This window comes from Eretmochelys imbricata, unplaced genomic scaffold (genome assembly GCF_965152235.1).
Source record: "Eretmochelys imbricata isolate rEreImb1 unplaced genomic scaffold, rEreImb1.hap1 Scaffold_34, whole genome shotgun sequence".
NCBI lineage: Eukaryota > Metazoa > Chordata > Testudines > Cheloniidae > Eretmochelys > Eretmochelys imbricata.
This window is the reverse complement of record NW_027554346.1, coordinates 240,244-256,670: the sequence shown is the minus strand read 5'-3', so window position 1 is coordinate 256,670 and position 16,427 is coordinate 240,244. Positions and strand designations below refer to the sequence as shown.

The following is a 16,427-nucleotide window of genomic DNA, read 5'->3' as shown; positions in this document are numbered from 1 at the left end:
GCACAGGGTCAGAGCTCTCGGGGGGGGTGCAAGGCAGAGGATCTGCACCCCACAAGTAGGCATAGAGAGCCCAAGCCCTGGGCTGTGGCTGGACTCTGGTCAGACTCTGGAGGCTTAAAGCACACGGGGCCCAGGGAAGTGGGTCACCCACACAACAGCCAGGAAAGGTGCAGCCAGGAAGCGCTCTCACAAGGGGTGCGTGTGTGCAACACACCATGTTGAGTCCTCACCAGCTGGGGTAACCACCTGCGTTAGGCTGTAGCCCCCGACGGCAGGGGTTTGTCCTGTCCTCTGGGGCAGCTGCCCTGGCCGCTGTCAAGGGGAAGGTGCTGCGCTAGAGGGGCCCTGGCCTGCTCCAGTTGGGAAATTCCTAACATCCTGTATGAGTTGCAGGCTTTTCAAGACGAAAGATCAGACCTGTGACCTGCAGCTCCCTGCTGCGTCTCTCCACTGGGGTCCGTAGGATGACGTGTCCCACCCGGCAGACGTACTCTGCCCCCTGGTCTCTCTGCACCGAGGGGGTGAAGCGGAGTCTCGTCTCCTGCTGGAAGCTTTTCCCGTCCTGTGTGTGGGGAGCTCCGGGCTCGATTCTGTACTCGGCCGAGTTCAGTATACGAACAGCCGCCCCAGCCCCCCTGTTCCTCCTGAGCCAGGTCACACACAGCACCCCAGGGAAATGCCCCGCCATGCGGCAGCTCAGGGTGATTTCCTCCCCCGCCGTCACTGACTCGGGTTGGGAGATTTCCGACACCTCCGGGGGCCGCAGGAGACCTGGGGAATGAAACATCCAGAGACAGTTACAGGCCCTGTAAAGGGGATACGGGGTCTGGCGGGGGCTTCTCCCCTTTCACTTCAGACAGGAGAGATCTGACCCCTCCGTGGGGCTGTTACCCCATAAAATCACCCCCGGGTGTGACTCTGTTACACCCCGACCCATCGGCGTCTCCACCCGGAAAGGGGGACGAGGAATATTAGCTCCCAAACCTCATTCATGCCTCAGGGACCCTGTGGGGGCAGCGATTCCTGCTCATTCCCCGTCCGACCCCAAGGGGCCCCCCTCACCTGTGTCCCCGGCTCTGATCTCTCTCTCGATCGGGGGCTCTCGGGGGCTTTGCTGAACCGTCACTCGGACTCTGAGCTCCGGACGGTTCAGTCCCCGGCTGGGGATTCTCCAGACGCTGGTAGCGCTGAATGTGAGATCCGGGTTCTGGCTGACTTCTGGGGTCTCGTCTCTCCCGCTCCCTGCCCCGTCCCAGGTCCACTGGATCCGGTGAATCTCCCTGGGGTAAAAGTTCTGCATCTGGACAGCAAACGGCACCTCCTCCCGGGGCTCCCAGTGCGGTAACACCTGGATCTCGGACACCTGTGGCTGGGCTGCAGGGAGACAGCAGGAGCGTCAGTGAGAGCAGGGGCTGGTAAGGGGGAGACCTGGAACGTGTCTCCCCAGAGAACTGAGTCAGACCCCGATGGGGAAGGGGCGGGTAGGGACAGACCGGAGCCGGGGACTACACCTCATGAGTCAGCAAGGCCTGTGTTACGCTTCGGGGCAGAGAGCTCTCAGGCTGCCAGGCCACGTGCTGGGCACATAGGCGCCAACTCCGAGGGGGCTCTGGGGCTGCAGCCCTCACGGAAAAAAATGGTGGATGTTGAGCACCCATCAGCAGCCCCCCATCAGCTCCTCCCCTCCCCCCCACCCCCCTCGCTCACCAGCAGCCCCCCATCAGCTCCTCCCCTCGCCCCCGCCCTCCCGCTCACCAGCAGCCCCCCAAAGGTAACGAGAACACACTGACCCCTCCTAAAGGTAAGGTCAGGCTGACGGGGTGAGGGATAGAGATGGTTTGACCGAACCAACGTGTACAAGGTGACGGGCGGGAACTAACTCGGTCCGAGGGGCGACGCGTATCGTGTTTGTATCGGTGTATACAGAGGGGTCTCAGAGGGGGTGTCCTTGGCCAGCTGAGTGGGGAACGGAAAGTCCCGCCATTCCCTGAGCTAGTCCGTAGCGACGGGCACACGTGTGTTCGTGCCCCTGTAACCGCTGAGCCGGGCACTAGGACCGTGCTTCGTGGGCAATAACCCTGGCCGGGCGCCTTCACTCCTGCGATGGAGCTTGTGGTCTCGTTGGGGCTCACGGCACAGATGTCGCCTCACAATTTCCTGCCCCGTTTCCCAGCCAAGGAGCGTGGGGGGTGGGGAAGGGGCTCTCCTGTGAGGGCAGCCTGGCTACTGGTGTATGGAAACCATGGGAGATGGTGGCCATCTTTGGGACGGGCAGCCTCATTTTCATGTGGTCGGCCACCTTTCCTGAGGGCAGCCGGTAGAGTCAGCAACAGGAGACAGCAGCCATCTTTACTGAGGGCGGCCTCGGGAGTGGAAAAGGGACCATCCCTGCTGAGGGTTTGAGTAGCTTCAACCCCAGGAGGTGGCGTCAGCCCCACGGCACGGTGTGGGGAGCAGCAGCTCCCCTGGGCAAGGGCCAGTTGTGAGCATAAGAGCAAGGACTGGGTACACCATTAATCGCTTTGCTTAATTACAGCTTAATGTCTTCGCCTGTCCCTTTGCCGCTGGTTGTCAGTGGGGTTTAATCATGGCAACCATGGGAAGGAGACAGACCCAGCTGTTATTAGCAAACAGTGTCAACAAAGGTCGGATGCTTTAGGTAAAACCTTCTCAAAGGTCCCATTCCCAAACCAGATCCCAGATTTAGTTGAAATTCCCTAGAAAATTCCTCCTCTGCCCTCAGACCCTGGGCCGTGAGTTTGGGGAGGACACACTGTTCTCCTCCTGCGAAACAATCAGGGTGAGTCCCTGCCTCAAGTGGAAAACTGAACCCCGTTTTAAACAGAGGGGCTGCTGCACCCGCCCATCAATTCTCTCCAGACCTGAGAACCCTCTTTCCCCAGCACGGGGGGAACCTGCGAGCAGCCCACGGGCAAGTCCCCAAACGTTCCAGGACCCGCCCCACGTGCTGGGAACCGGCGGGAGGAGGCTCAGCCCAAAGCGACGCTGAACACCCCAGGTGCCTGAGAGCAGAGACCTCCTCAGCCACAACAACCCCAGCGTCAGCGCGGCTCTGCCCGGTCCCACTCGCTCGTACCTCGGAGCTCCAGCGGCCCAGTGGATTTTCCTTCAGGCTCCGGTAGGGTTTGATGCTCCACGGAACACAGGTACTCTGCCCCGTCATCCTCGGGCACCGAGGGGGTGAAGCGGAGCTGGGACGTCACGCTGTAGGATTTCCCGTCTGGCGCGGCTGTGGGGTCTGGGGTGACAATCTTGTGGGTGCCCAGAGTGTCTAAGCACCGGAACACCGGCTCTCCTCTTTTCTGTCGGTACCAGGTCACGCTCAGCGCCTTGGGGTAGAACCTGGATATTTGGCAGCTCAGTGTTACCTGCTTCCCGGGAGCCAGGGCGTCTGACTGGGAGATCTCGTACAGAACTGGAGCCTGTGGGTCTAGAACATGTGGAAATTGCACGTTATAGTTACGGCACCTGGAGATCTGACACACGCCCCCCCATCACCATCTTGTCTGACCTGGCCCCAGGCCCCATGTCCCCAGCAGCCTCTGCCAGACCCTCCCCTCACCCAGCGAGAGCTCCCCTGGATGACTCCTGTGACACACACAACCTCAGGGGTGCTGGGGTTACCCGGGAGAGGGGTCAGGAGTCGGTGTGGGGCCACAACTGCCCTGATGGTGGGGGTGAGTGGAGCAGCAGTAGGCTGTTATCCTCTGTGTGGATCAGGCACTACAGGGGGGTGACACAGGTGCTGAATTTTTTTCCCCAGTGGAGGCCCCACCCCCACTCCGCCCCAAGGCCCCACCCTCACTCTGCCTCTTCCTGCCCCTGCACCACCCCCTCCCAGAGGCCCTGCCCCTGCTCTGCCCCCTCCCCCAAGGACCCCCCTGCACGCGGGCCACTTGCTTGTCTTCTGCCTCACCCGAGCACCTCCTGCCAGCCGCTCGCTGCTCCACTGGCCCCCTCTGGAGGCAGCCCAACAGCTGATCGGTGGCCAGCCTGGGGCCCCAGTACCGCTGTGGCTGGTGGGTGCTGAGCACCCCCTATTTTTTCCCAGGGGTGCCTGAGCCCCAGCGCACCCCCGGAGTTGGCCCCTATGGGGGACAAGAGTGTCACAGCGACCCGCTGACAGCAGAGGAAGGGGGAGACACAGAACTCTTGGGATCTGTCACAGAGTGTGGGGGAGTCCGGGCCCTGCACCCCCTCTTCCTGCGATTCCCTGTGACTCTCAGCCAGCCAGTAAAACAGAAGGTTTATCAGACGACAGGAACACAGTCCAAATCAGATCTTGTAGGTGCAGACAACAGGACCCCTCAGTCAGGTCCGTCTGGGGGGCAGGGAGCTTAGACCCCAGCCCTGGGGCTCCCTCTGTTTCCCCAGTCAACTCCCAGCTGAAACCCTCTCCAGCCGTCTCACCCAGCCTTGCCCCCCCACTTCTCCAGCCTTTGTACAGTTTCCCTGGCAAAGGCGTCACCTGGCCCCAACCCCCATCCTGGGCTCAGGTTACAGGCTCAGGTATCGTCCCTCCGGTGAAGTCACCCCTGAGATCCCCATCCCCAACGCAGCGGGTACCTGCAAAAATCCCACGCAACATTCCCAGGTCAATCCGCCCGCTCCCTGCTCCGTGACCTGTTCCATTGCAGGCTCGGCAGGGGAGCGTCGTCTAGTGGTTGCCACGCTTCTGCTCACGTCTCCCAGTGCCTCACAGCCATGTCCCAGCCCAGCCGGTCCTTTCTGTCTCTATCCCCCCAGCCCAGCCCTTCCCTCACTGCTCCTCCCCTTCTCCACGGCACCTGGGTGCCAGCTTGGGGGTGGGGGGCATTGAAAGCACAAGAGAGACAGGTGTCAGAGTGGCAGCCGTGTTAGTCTGTATTCACAAAAAGAACAGGAGGACTTGTGGCACCTTAGAGACTAACCAATTTATTGGAGCATAAGCTTGCGTGAGCTACAGCTCACTTCATCGGATGCTCACTGTGGAAAATACAGTGGGGAGACAACCTCCCTATTCTCCGTTCCTGCGCCCAGTGGGAGCACAGAGCAAGCCCCGCTCAGCCCTGGCCCAGAGCACGCTCTGAGAGCAAGGGGTCGCGGAGCACGCTGGGTGCAGATGGACGGTGCAGAGAACTTAGCTGCCAAACTCTCACGTGCTTCTCCTGAGCACGTCAATGGTGATTGTCAGTGGTGCACAGCGGGGCTAAATTTGGACCAATTTTCACACAGGTGGCAAAAGCTAATTCTGACTCCTAATGACCCTCCTGCCAAATTTGCAGCCCCCACTCCTAAGCAGGGAGGTGCATGAAGGTTAATATCAGCCAGGGGTGTATTAACAGGAGGGTCGGACGTCAGACACGACAGCTCATTGTCCGGCTCCGCTCGGCACAGGGTGGGCCCAGCTGCAGTACTGTGTGCCATTCTGGGTGCTGCACTTTGGGAAAACTGGGGGCAACCTGGAGAGACTCCAGAGGAGAGAAACAAACTGATCAAAGGTTTAGAGACCTGACCTGCGAGGAAGGGTTAAAAACACGGGGTGCGGTTAATCTTGAGAAAAGGTGAGTAAGGGGGAGACCTGATCAGTCTTCCAATGGGACAGGAACTGTATTAAAGACAGCGACCGATTGTTCTCCATGTCCACTGACGGCAGGACAAGCAGCAACGGGCTTCGTCTGCAGCCAGGGAGTTCTAGGTTCAATATCAGGAAACAGTGTCTAGCTCTGCGGGGAGCTCAGCCTGGAACAGGCGTCCAGGGGAGGTCGTGGGGGCCCCGTCATTGGAGGTTTTTGAGAACAGGTTGGACAAACCCCTCTCAGGGATGGTCTAGGGTTACATGGTCCTGCCTCAGCACAGAGGGGGACTAGGGGGCCTTTCAGGTCCCTTCCAGACCCATGTTTCTATGAGTTTCTCAGTGCAGCAGTTGTAAGAATTTTTTGACTTCAGCAAAACAAAGTGTTTTTCCTAAACATGTTCATTGAAATAGCCCAACCATTTTAGATGAACCCCCCCCCCCAGCACTGTGACTAAATGGGGTCCTATTTACCTTGTTATGTTGCATGTAAGTCCGACTGTTGTATACTAACACTCTGTGTGTGCCTCAGTTTCCCTGGGTGCTACACCAATGCCTAGATGGTAAGGCTGCCCAGCTGCTTGCACATAAACACTGGAGCCCTTCGTAACCTGAGCCCAACACCTTTTTCCTGGGGGAGGGCTGACGGGTGTGGCTGGGGAGGCAGCTGGGAGGGGACTGGCAGTCTGGGAGTGCAGGGAGAGAGCTCAGGGCCATGGCTCTGGGCTTCCCTTGCCCCAAGATGGATTAGGCTAAAAGTCATTGATTTCTGTGCTAACAAGATCTATGCTATGCTGTGTCCTGATCAACTAATAAATCTTCCATTTTACTGGCTGGCTGAGAGTCATGGTGGATTGCAAAGTCGGGGTGCAGGGCCCTCTGGCTTCCCTAGGGGGTCCCCTCCAGGTGGGCCCGCCAAGGGGAGGCATACGGTGAACAGGGATGCTCGATGCTCCAAGGTCAGTCTGGGAAGGCCAGAGCCGAGGTGGCTGTTTGCCCTGGGCAGCGAGCCCTGCGGGCAGACACGCCACCCCAGGGTCCTGGCTGGCTTCAGAGAGAACAGTTCCAGAGCATCAGACCTGCGCTCCATGACACCCACAAACACAAACGCACTCCAGGACAAAAGAGCTCGAGGCAGACACCCAGCCTGGGAAATTTCAGCCTCAGCAGTTAAAGTTTGGCAAAGTTACAAGCAACCAAAAACAGGTGCTTACAATGGGAAGTGTCGGGCAATGCCAACATCTGCACTTAAAGTTATTTGAACAGCACCCGGAGTGTCCTGGGCTCTCTCCGTGCAGAGGAAAGACACGGCCCCTCCTTTGAGGCGCTCCCCAGCTGTCGATGGGTTACCATTCGGTTGTTTCACATGGATTGTGCCCCCTCGGAGTGACTCTGCCCATGCTGGCAGAACCCCACCAGGGATGGGGCACTTGCCATCTGGCCCTTTGCTGACCGGTGGAGGCTTGCTGGGAACGTCTCACAGAGCTCCCAGCACCTGTCCCTGGTGGGCTGCACGTTGAACAATGTTCAGTTGACATGGGCCCCTTCCCTCCCATGTTACCCCCCCCCACACACAAACACTCACTGTTACCTCCTGCCTCTCCCTGGGCATCTTCCTCCTGTGCAGGATCCGACACCGTGTTTGCAGCCGCTTTGGTCTGGTTGTCAGGCACCCCCTGATCCTTCTCGTTGGTCTGACTGCCGGGCGCCCCCTGATCCCCTGCTTTGGGCTGGCTGGTGGGCACCATCGCCTCCCCACTGTGCTGGTTCAGATCTGTCTCTCCCTCCTCCCCAGCCGCACTGTGCTGGGCTGGGAATGTCACCTCCACCGCCGGCCGTGTCTGTGGGGAGGCTGCCCCCGCTCGCTCCTCATCCCGGGCTCCCGTCTCCCCCAGTGGCTCCGTGTTCGGGGATGGCCCCTCTGCCTCTGGGCCCCCCTGCGTGATCCAGGATGACGCCCTTGGGCCCACGTCAGACGCTTTTGATCCAGAAGAATTGGAACTTTCTGGGAAACAAACCGAGCCGGGGGGGGGTGTCACCGAGGGGCCCCACGGGGTCAGTTGCTCAGTTTGGCAGAACCAGAGCCCCCGGGTTACCCTGAGCCTGGGGGGCCACAGGCTGCCCCAGCCCTGCCTGGGTACAAAGGGTTAATTCAGGCCCCAGAGCCTCTGGCCAGTTCATCCGTCCCCATCTCCTGATATTTAGGCCCAGACTCTCACCAGTGTTTAGGTTCCTGGCCTCCATTGCGAGAACTGAAATGGGTTTAAGCTAGTTCCTGATTCTGGGGGGGCCTGAGGCATAGGGCTTGAGCCATGGGGGCTGGTGAATACTGCTGGCCCCACATGACCCCATCAACCCCCCCCCCATGCAGTGTCCCCCCATCCTCCCACTGTGGGATCTACACGCACACGCAGCGGAAGGTGACCGACCCCATAGCGTGACCCCTCTGGAGTCGCTCTCCTCTCCTGCCCCTCACCTGTGACCCGTGCCCTGTCCTCCTGCTCCTGAATCTCGCTCTGGTCCTGGCCCTGAGCAGGTAACAGCGGCTGCTGCTCAGGCCCCTTCCCGGCATCGCTGACCCCGTCATTCGCCATCAGCACCGTGTCCTCGCCGCGCGTCTTGTCTCTGCTCCCAGCTGGGTCCTCGGGGGGCATCTCCCCTGCACTGTAAGGACCTAGACAGAGACAGTGGGACACACGGGGTCAGAGCGACACAGGGGGTCAGTGTCGGGGGCTCTGGGAGACGCGTCCGGCCGGAGCTCGGGGCCAGGAACGACGGATCCCTGAGAGCAGGAGGGTGAAACCTCCCCTGGGGATGGGCCCTGCTGCAGGGGGCTCAGTCTGTAGAGAGACCCTCCAGCCCCGCAGCCCCTGGGGTGTCCCTGGCTGTGTCCCTGTCCCCTCGGCCTCCCCAGACTCTCTGCTCCCTCTGGGGCCACGCAGACACCTTCCCCCCCCGCCCCCCACTGGCCAATGGCACCGTCCCCCGTTACCTTCCCGCCTCTTCCTCCGGCAGTAAATGGCTAACGCAGCCGCAGCTCCCCCTGCGACCAGGATCCCCAGGGTCGCCCCGATCGCGGCGCTGGTGTGATCCGCTCCTGCTCTTGGGACTAGGAGAGAAAAGTCAGACCCGGCTCACGGCACCGCCCCACACCCGGAGAACGGGCTCCCCGTACCAACGGGACACCCGGGACGGTCTGACTGGGCCGTGCTCCCAGCCTGCCCGCCAGGGCCGTTTGCTGTGCTGAGGACGGAGACTCCAGCCGCTGGGAGCAGCTGCAGAAGCAGCCAAAGCAGGGGGTTCTGCACCAGGGGGAGGGGGTGAAATGGGGCCCAGCTGGAGCCACCCCTCCCCCAGCACCCCTGGACTCAGAACCATGCAAGGGAGACCCCCCCCACCCCACCCAGGGGGCACTCACGCCCAGACGGGGATTCCCTTTCCATGGGGTTTGGGGGGGGACAACGTAGGGAGCAGCCAACCAGCCCCCCCTCCACACACACACACACAGAGCGGCACATGGCGAGAGCACACAGCAGACAAGTGACAAGGTCAGTGACCGCTCTACCCGGTCCCTGCTGAGTCAAACAAAACCTCTTCATTTCTTAGCCCGTCCCCCGCCCTTCTCTGAGGAGGGTGTCACAGAGTGTGGGGGAGTCCAAGCCCTGCACCCCTCTTCCTGCGTTTCACCAGGACTCTCAGCCAGCCAGTAAAACAGAAGGTTTATTGGACCACAGGAACACAGTCCAAAACAGAGCTTGTGGGTACCACCTGGACCCCTCAGTTAAGTCCTTCTGGGGAGCAGGGAGCTCAGACCCCAGCCCTGGGGTTCCCTGCGTCCACCCCCTAGCCCCAAACTGAAACTCTCTCCAGCCCCTCCTCCTCTGGGCTTTGTTCCTTTTCCCTGCCAGGAGGTCACCAGATTCCTTTGTTCTCCAACCCTTTAGCTCTCACCTTGCAGGGGGGAAGGACCCAGGGCATCAGTGGCCAGGAAACAGGGTGTCGGCCATTCTCTGTGTCCAGACCCCTGCACACACCTGCCCTCTAGGGCTCTGCAACGATCATACACCCTTACCCCACCACCTAGAGACTTAAGACCTGCCTAGGGGAAACTGAGGCACCCCCACACTATTCAGAGGAACCATTAAGAACAGTCCCGCTTCATCACAGCTCCTTTCATCTGGTGCAGCCAGGTCAGGGGAGAGTGGTCAGTGTAGACGGTGAAGTGTCGCGCGAAGAGATAGGGCTCTAGTTTCTTGAGGGCCCACACCATGGCCAGGCACTCCTTCTCGATGGCCGCGTAGTTTTCCTCCCGGGGTTGCAACTTCTTGCTCAGGTACACGATGGGGTGTCTCTCCCCCTTTTCGTCCTCCTGCATTAACACCGCCCCCAGTCCCGTGTCTGAGGCGTCGGTGAACACCACAAAGGGCTTGTCAAAGTCTGGGTTTGCCAGAACTGGGCCACTGACCAGAGCCTCCTTCAGCGCCCGGAAAGCCTCCTGGCACTGCTCGGTCCAGACCACCTTGTCTGGCTTCCCCTTCTTGCATAGCTCAGTGATGGGGGTGGCTATGGCGCTAAAGTGGGGCACAAATCTTCGGTAGTATCCTGCCATCCCAATAAAGGCTTGGACCTGCTTTTTGGTGTGGGGAGCGGGCCAGCCTCTGATCACCTCCACCTTGGCTGGTTCCGGCTTTAGGCGGCTGCTCCCCACCCGATGGCCCAGGTAAGATACTTCCGCCATCCCCACCTTGCACTTCTCCGCTTTTACAGTCAGCCCAGCCCCCTGGAGTCGGTCCAGCACTTGTCTAACCTGGGACACGTGGTCCTCCCAAGTCTGGCTAAAGACGCAGATGTCATCAATATACGCCACGGCAAAACTCTCCATCCCCCTCAGGAGCTGGTCCACGAGGTGCTGGAAGGTGGCCGGCGCTCCCTTGAGGCCGAAAGGCAGGGTCAGGAACTCGTAGAGCCCCAGAGGCTTCTTCTGGGCTCTGGTCAGATTCTCCCTGGCCAGGCCCATGAGTTCAGCCAGTCTCTCTCGGAAGATCAGGACATACTCCACCACTGACTCTCCATCGGGAGTGGCCTTCCCCTCCCACTCGTCTCTCATCAGGTCCAGGGGGCCCCTCACCCTCCTCCCATATAACAGTTCAAAAGGCGAAAATCCGGTAGACTCCTGGGGCACCTCCCTGTACGCGAACAGCAGGTGAGGTAAGTACTTGTCCCAATCCTGCGGGTGCTGGTTCATAAAGGTTTTCAGCATCATCTTTAGCGTCCCGTTAAACCTCTCCACCAGCCCATTGGACTGGGGGTGATCAGCTGAGGCCCAGTCGTGCCGGACCCCACATTTCTCCCACAAGCACCGGAGCAGGGCCGACATGAAGTTGGAGCCTTGGTCTGTCAAGACGTCCTTGGGGAACCCCACTCGGCTGAAAATGGTCAGGAGCGCATCGGCCACGGTGTCTGCTTCAATGGAAGCTAAGGGCACTGCCTCGGGGTAGCGGGTGGCAAAATCTACCACCACCAGAATGTATTTCTTCCCCGACCGGGTCGTCTTGCTGAGAGGCCCCACGATGTCCATGGCCACCTTCTGGAAAGGCTCCTCTATGATGGGCAAAGGTCTCAAAGCCGCTTTCCCCTTGTCCCGGGCCTTCCCCACCCTCTGACAGGGGTCACAGGATCGGCAATACTGCCGGACCGTGGTAAAGACCCCGGGCCAGTAAAAGTTCTGTAGCAACCTCTGCCGGGTGCGCCGGATTCCCTGGTGCCCTGCGAGGGGGATGTCATGGGCCAGGGACAGGAGCTTGCGGCGATACTTCTGGGGGACCACCAGCTGCCTCCTGATCCCACAGGACTCCACTTCCCCTGGGGGAGCCCATTCTCGGTACAGGAACCCCTTCTCCCACAGGAACGTCTCCTGGCAGCCTCTCCTCATGGTCCGTACCACACCAGGGTCGGCCAGGTCCCTGAGCTTCCACAAGGAGGGATCTTTCCTCAACTCGGCCTGGAACTCAGCGGCTGGGGAAGGGATGGGGCCCGGTTCCCCCTCAGTGGCCAGGTCTGAGGCCTCAGCCTCTCTGAGCCGTGCCCCTCGGCGCTCCCTCCCCACCAGGGAAGGGTCCTGCGCCTCCGGTGTGGTACCCTCCCCGAGGTCAGGGTGCAGTGCCCCTCACCGGCTCTGGTTACGAGTTATGACCAGGGAGTTCTGGGGGTTGCTTGGCCAGTCCTCTTGGTCCCCCATATCAGCACCTCAGTGGGCAAATGGTGGTGCACCCCCACATCCTTGGGGTGCTCCTTGGCCCCCCATTTCAGGTGTACCCTTGCCACGAGCACCTTGAATGGGGTCCCGCCCACCCCCGTCAGGGTCAGGTAGATGTTGGGCACCACCCGATCTGGGGCCACCACCTTGGGCCAGGCCAGCATCACCTCCGTGCCCGTATCCCAGTATCCATTGACCTTCCTCCCATCCACCTCCAGGGGAACAAGGCACTCTCTCCGGAGGGACAGCCCCGCGCCCACCCTGTAAACCGAGCACCCTGAGCCCAGAGCCTCCAGCCCTCTGGCGGGGCTGGCCGGGGGTACTCTTCCCTCCTGAGCAGGTGGTAAACTGGTAGCCCCCCTTTCCTGGGTCATCTGCCCCTCGTCCAGCTGGGTCCCTACCCAGTTAACCCTGGGTAGGTTGGGTCTGCTCAGTCTGTCCCTGAATCTGGGGCACTGGGTCCATACGTGGCCTCTCTGGCCACAGTGATAGCAGCTCATGTCCCGTTGGTCCCCTCAAGCGGGTTGGATGGTCCTGACGCCAGGCGTTCCCCTTGGGAGGGGGTTCTCCCTATTTCCCCGCTGGGAGGTCCCCTGGTGACTCTCTCTCTGCATCGGGGGGGGGGCCTGTTCTTTTGGGACTCCTCCCGGCTACCCCCTGACCGACTGTTCACAAACTCGGCCAGCTGCCCTGCGTGCTGGGGGTTCTCGAGCTTTTTGTCCACCAACCACAGCCTCAGGTCGGAAGGGCACTGTTCATACAGTTGCTTCAGTGCGATTAGGTCAAGCAGGTCCTCTTTAGCTCGGGCCCCAGCTGTCCACTTGCGGGCATATCCCTGCATCCGGTTGACCAGCTGTAGGCATTTTACACTGACTCCAGAACCTTCTCCGGTACATCTTGGGGTCAGCCCAAACTCACGGAGCAGGGCCTGTTTGAACAGTTCGTAGTCCCCTGCCTCCACCCCTGTCATTCGGCTGTACACCTCCACGGCTTTGGGGTCCAGTAAGGGGGTGAGAAACTGGAGCCTGTCTGCAGGGTCAACCCTGTGCATCTCGCAGGCATTCTCAAAGGCCGTCAGGAAGCTATCTATGTCCTCCCCCTCCTTCCGCTGGGCCAGGAAGCACTTATCAAAGCTCCTTGCAGTCTTGGGTCCCCCCTCACTCACCACAGCCGGGGCCCCACTGCTCCTCAGCCTGGCCAGCTCCAGCTCATGCTGTCTCTGTTTCTTCTTCTCCTCCTGCTCATGCCTACGTTGCCTCTCCTTCTCCTGACATTCCCGCTCCTTCTCCTGACGTTCCCTCTCCTTCTCCTCCAGCTTATGCTGATGCTGCTTCTCGTTCTGCTCCAGCTCACGTTGCCGCTGCTTCTCCTCATGCTGCCACTGCTTTTCGCGATCCTTCAGCTCCCTCATTTTCATCTCCCTCTCCCAGGCCAGCTGCCTCTGCTCCAGGGATGGGGAGCTCCGCTGGGAGGATCCCCTGCTGGCTGCCGGGGTCAGGGTGCCCTCGGTATTCGTTGGGCTTCCCCCAACCCCTCCCCTAGGCCTAGGTAGGAAGGGTCTCGGGATGCCCTTGGCAGCAGTCTGACCCCTCCCAGCCCGGTCAGGCCCCAGGGCCCACGCTGTGTCTGCCGGGCGGCTTCCCTCAGGGACAGGGATCGGGTCATCCAAGCGATCCCTCTCCTCCAACTGGGCAATCAGATGTTCCTTGGTGAACCTCCCAATGCGCAGCCCCCTCTGCCTGCACAGCTCCACCAGGTTGCTTTTCAGGTGTTTAGCGTACATCTCCCTGCTGGCCACTCGCAGGCTGGGCAGCTTTCCACGGTTTCCAGGAAGAACCCCAAGGGTGCCAGTCCTTCTTGAGGTCACCACCTCTTTGCCAGGGTCGAGCTGCAGACTCCTCCGCCCCGGGACCACTCGCTGCAATCCCCCGGGGGACCCTGCTTCTGCGAAAGTCCTTCTCTCTGGTCACAGACTCCCAGGGGTTAATCACCCCCAAAACCATCTCTCTCTGAATCTTCAGCATGCCTGGTCCCCATCAATCCCCCTTTGTTTTACTGCTCCCCAGTCACTTACTGCAGGAAGCACCGTCCACGGGGTGCAGTACATCCCATCACTCCCACCAGTTGTCACGGAGTATGGGGGAGTCCGGGGCCTGCACCCCTCTTCCTGGGATTCACTGAGATTCTCAGCCAGCCAGTAAAACAGAAGGTTTATTGGACAACAGGAACACAGTCCAAAACAGAGCTTGTGGGTGCAACCAGGACCCCTCAGTCAAGTCCTTCTGGGGGGCAGGGATCTTAGACCCCAGACTTGGGGTTCCCTGTGTTCCTCCACCCAGCACAAAACTGAAACCAAAACTCCTCCAGCAGGCTCTCTCCTCTCGCCTTTGTCCAGTTTCCCGGGCCAAGGTGTCACCCGGCCCCAACCTCCTCCCGGCTCAGGTTAGAGGCTCATCCCCTGCTATCCCATCCCCCATGCAGACAGTCCCCATAAAACTAGACGCCATCCCCGGTCAATCCACCCCCCTCCCAGCTGCGTCACAGAGGGGTCGTGTGTTTATGGCATAACTTAGTATTGTTATTATTCACCGCAACCCCACCACTTTCGCAGTCACTGCTGCCCAGCTGACCAAGTGACCCAGATGGCTCTGTACCAGGGACCAGTGATCCTCTTCATTACCTACCACTCCCCTAATGATGCGCTGTCCCCTTCCCCCACCCGGGGTCTGTCTGCTCTGGTTTGACTGGAAGCTGCTCAGGGCAGGGACCGTGTCCTCCTCTGTGTCTGGGCAGCTCCTGAAACAATGGGACCCCCCACCCACCCACCCGCGCACCCGTAATAGACAGGATCAGTCATTACCAAGGCTCCATCCCTGGGCAGCAGACACTGTGATGGCAGGCGGGGAGTGGGGGGGATGTTCTGGGTATTTTGGCTGCACAGGGATCTTCCTGCCCATTGGCTCCTCCAGCCCCTCCCCACTACTCACCCCTGACAGGCTGGGTTGTGCCTTGTGCCCACTGCCCCACACCAGGTGTCAGCACGCCCCCCCCCCGCCCCCCCTCCCCAAGCATCCCAGCAGAGTCAGTCTGCTACTGCTTAGGGGACGTGGAGGGGACAAAGAACAATGTGAATCTTTCCCAGTCAGCGGTAAAGCAGGGTCTGGACCCCAGGATCCTGCCCTCCCCCAGTCCAGACTCACCTGTGACCGCCAGGGGGAACCCCTCCCGCAGGGGCTGAGCCAGAGCCGCGTGGCTGACGCGGCAGGAGAAGAGGCTGCCGGAGTCGCTCGCGGTGGGGGTGAAGGTGTAGGTCAGGGTGAGGTTGAAGGTCCCGTCCGGGTTCCTCTGGAGGGCAGAGCGGGTGGCGTCGGCCAGAACCCGCCCGTCTCTCAGCCAGGCGACGGTGACGTCCGCGGGGTAGAATCCCCGCACGTGGCAGGGGAAGGCGCTGGCTGTGCCTCTCCCGGCCGCTCGCCGGGGGACGGAGAGTCTGGGCGCAGCTGGAAAGAGAGGCAGAGAACGTGAGTGCAGCGTTAGCTCAGCGACCGTCACTGTCTGGCACGGTGCTGAGCCCTGCGGCCGCTGCACCAGCACCCGGCCCCTTCCTGCGGCTGGGGTAGAACACGCTGCGTCCGCGACGGGCTGCACCGTTCGGCGACTCTGCACACACACGGTGCGCACGCATGCACGCCAGGGCTTCCACGTCCCCTCGCTCGCACGCACGCGAGCCACTCCGGCCTGCCAGCCCGAGCAGCAGTGGGACAATGACTCCTGGCGGTTTCTCGGCCGGGACTCCTGTGCCCTCCTTACCGAACACACGGAGGGTCGTCTCGCTCTGCTGCCGCTCCGCACCGTACCCGACCACACATTTGTACGGCCCCTCGTCCGACACTTGAACGTTCTCCATCCCCAGGGAGGCGTTCCCGATCAGTAACTCCTGCTTGGAGATGCTCACCCCTGGTGCAAACGTTTCCTTGCCCCGGTCGTACTGCGCCACGCTGCGATCCCAGAAATACCAGTGCACCTGCAGCGCGGTTAGATTGATCGGCCCCCCGATGTTGAACCGGCATTTCAGCAACGCTGCAGAGCCCAGCACAGCCGAGGAGGAGGGCAGGGTGTATATCGTCAGTGGGTCACCTGTAAAATGAAACGGGTAAATAAACCACACAGGTTTGCAGTCCTGGGAACTGTCTCTGCCTTCAGGCGGGACCCTTTGCGCCTGGGATCCTGCTGCAGAGTCTGTTTCCGGCCCTTTTAGGAATGAAGGAAACTGTCGGACACATTGATTTGTGCAGCGAGCTCGGAACAATTAGGGGCTGCTGGGAGACAAAGGAGCTGCCTGTAGCCAGGTGGGAGAGAGCTGAGCTGCAAGCTGGCCTGCAGGCAGCATGTCCCCGGCGCAGAGCTCCCAGCTCCACCGCTCGGGCCCCTTCCCAGCTGGGGACCCCTGCGTTTCTCAGCTGAAACCCAGCACCTTTCCTTTCAGATACGAAATGGTCATTCTTTGGAGAGAGGCGCTGAAACGAGCCAAGGGCTTGGACTTGCAGGAGGCGGGCGTTGCTCTCTGTGGACTGTGGGTGCTGTCATGTTTATGCA

General features: G+C 60.7%; 1 protein-coding gene across 1 annotated transcript in view; it reads right to left on the bottom strand.

The window, feature by feature from the left end:
* LOC144258678 (uncharacterized) overlaps window positions 1-16,427 on the bottom strand; it is an 83,696-nt gene that overhangs the window by 59,334 nt on the left and 7,935 nt on the right. The window contains exons 2-3 of the mRNA XM_077806869.1: window positions 15,642-15,968; window positions 15,032-15,331 (exon numbers count right to left, since the gene is read on the bottom strand). Coding sequence (XP_077662995.1) covers window positions 15,032-15,331; window positions 15,642-15,968 — 627 coding nt within the window. The remainder of the gene's footprint in view (window positions 1-15,031; window positions 15,332-15,641; window positions 15,969-16,427) is intronic.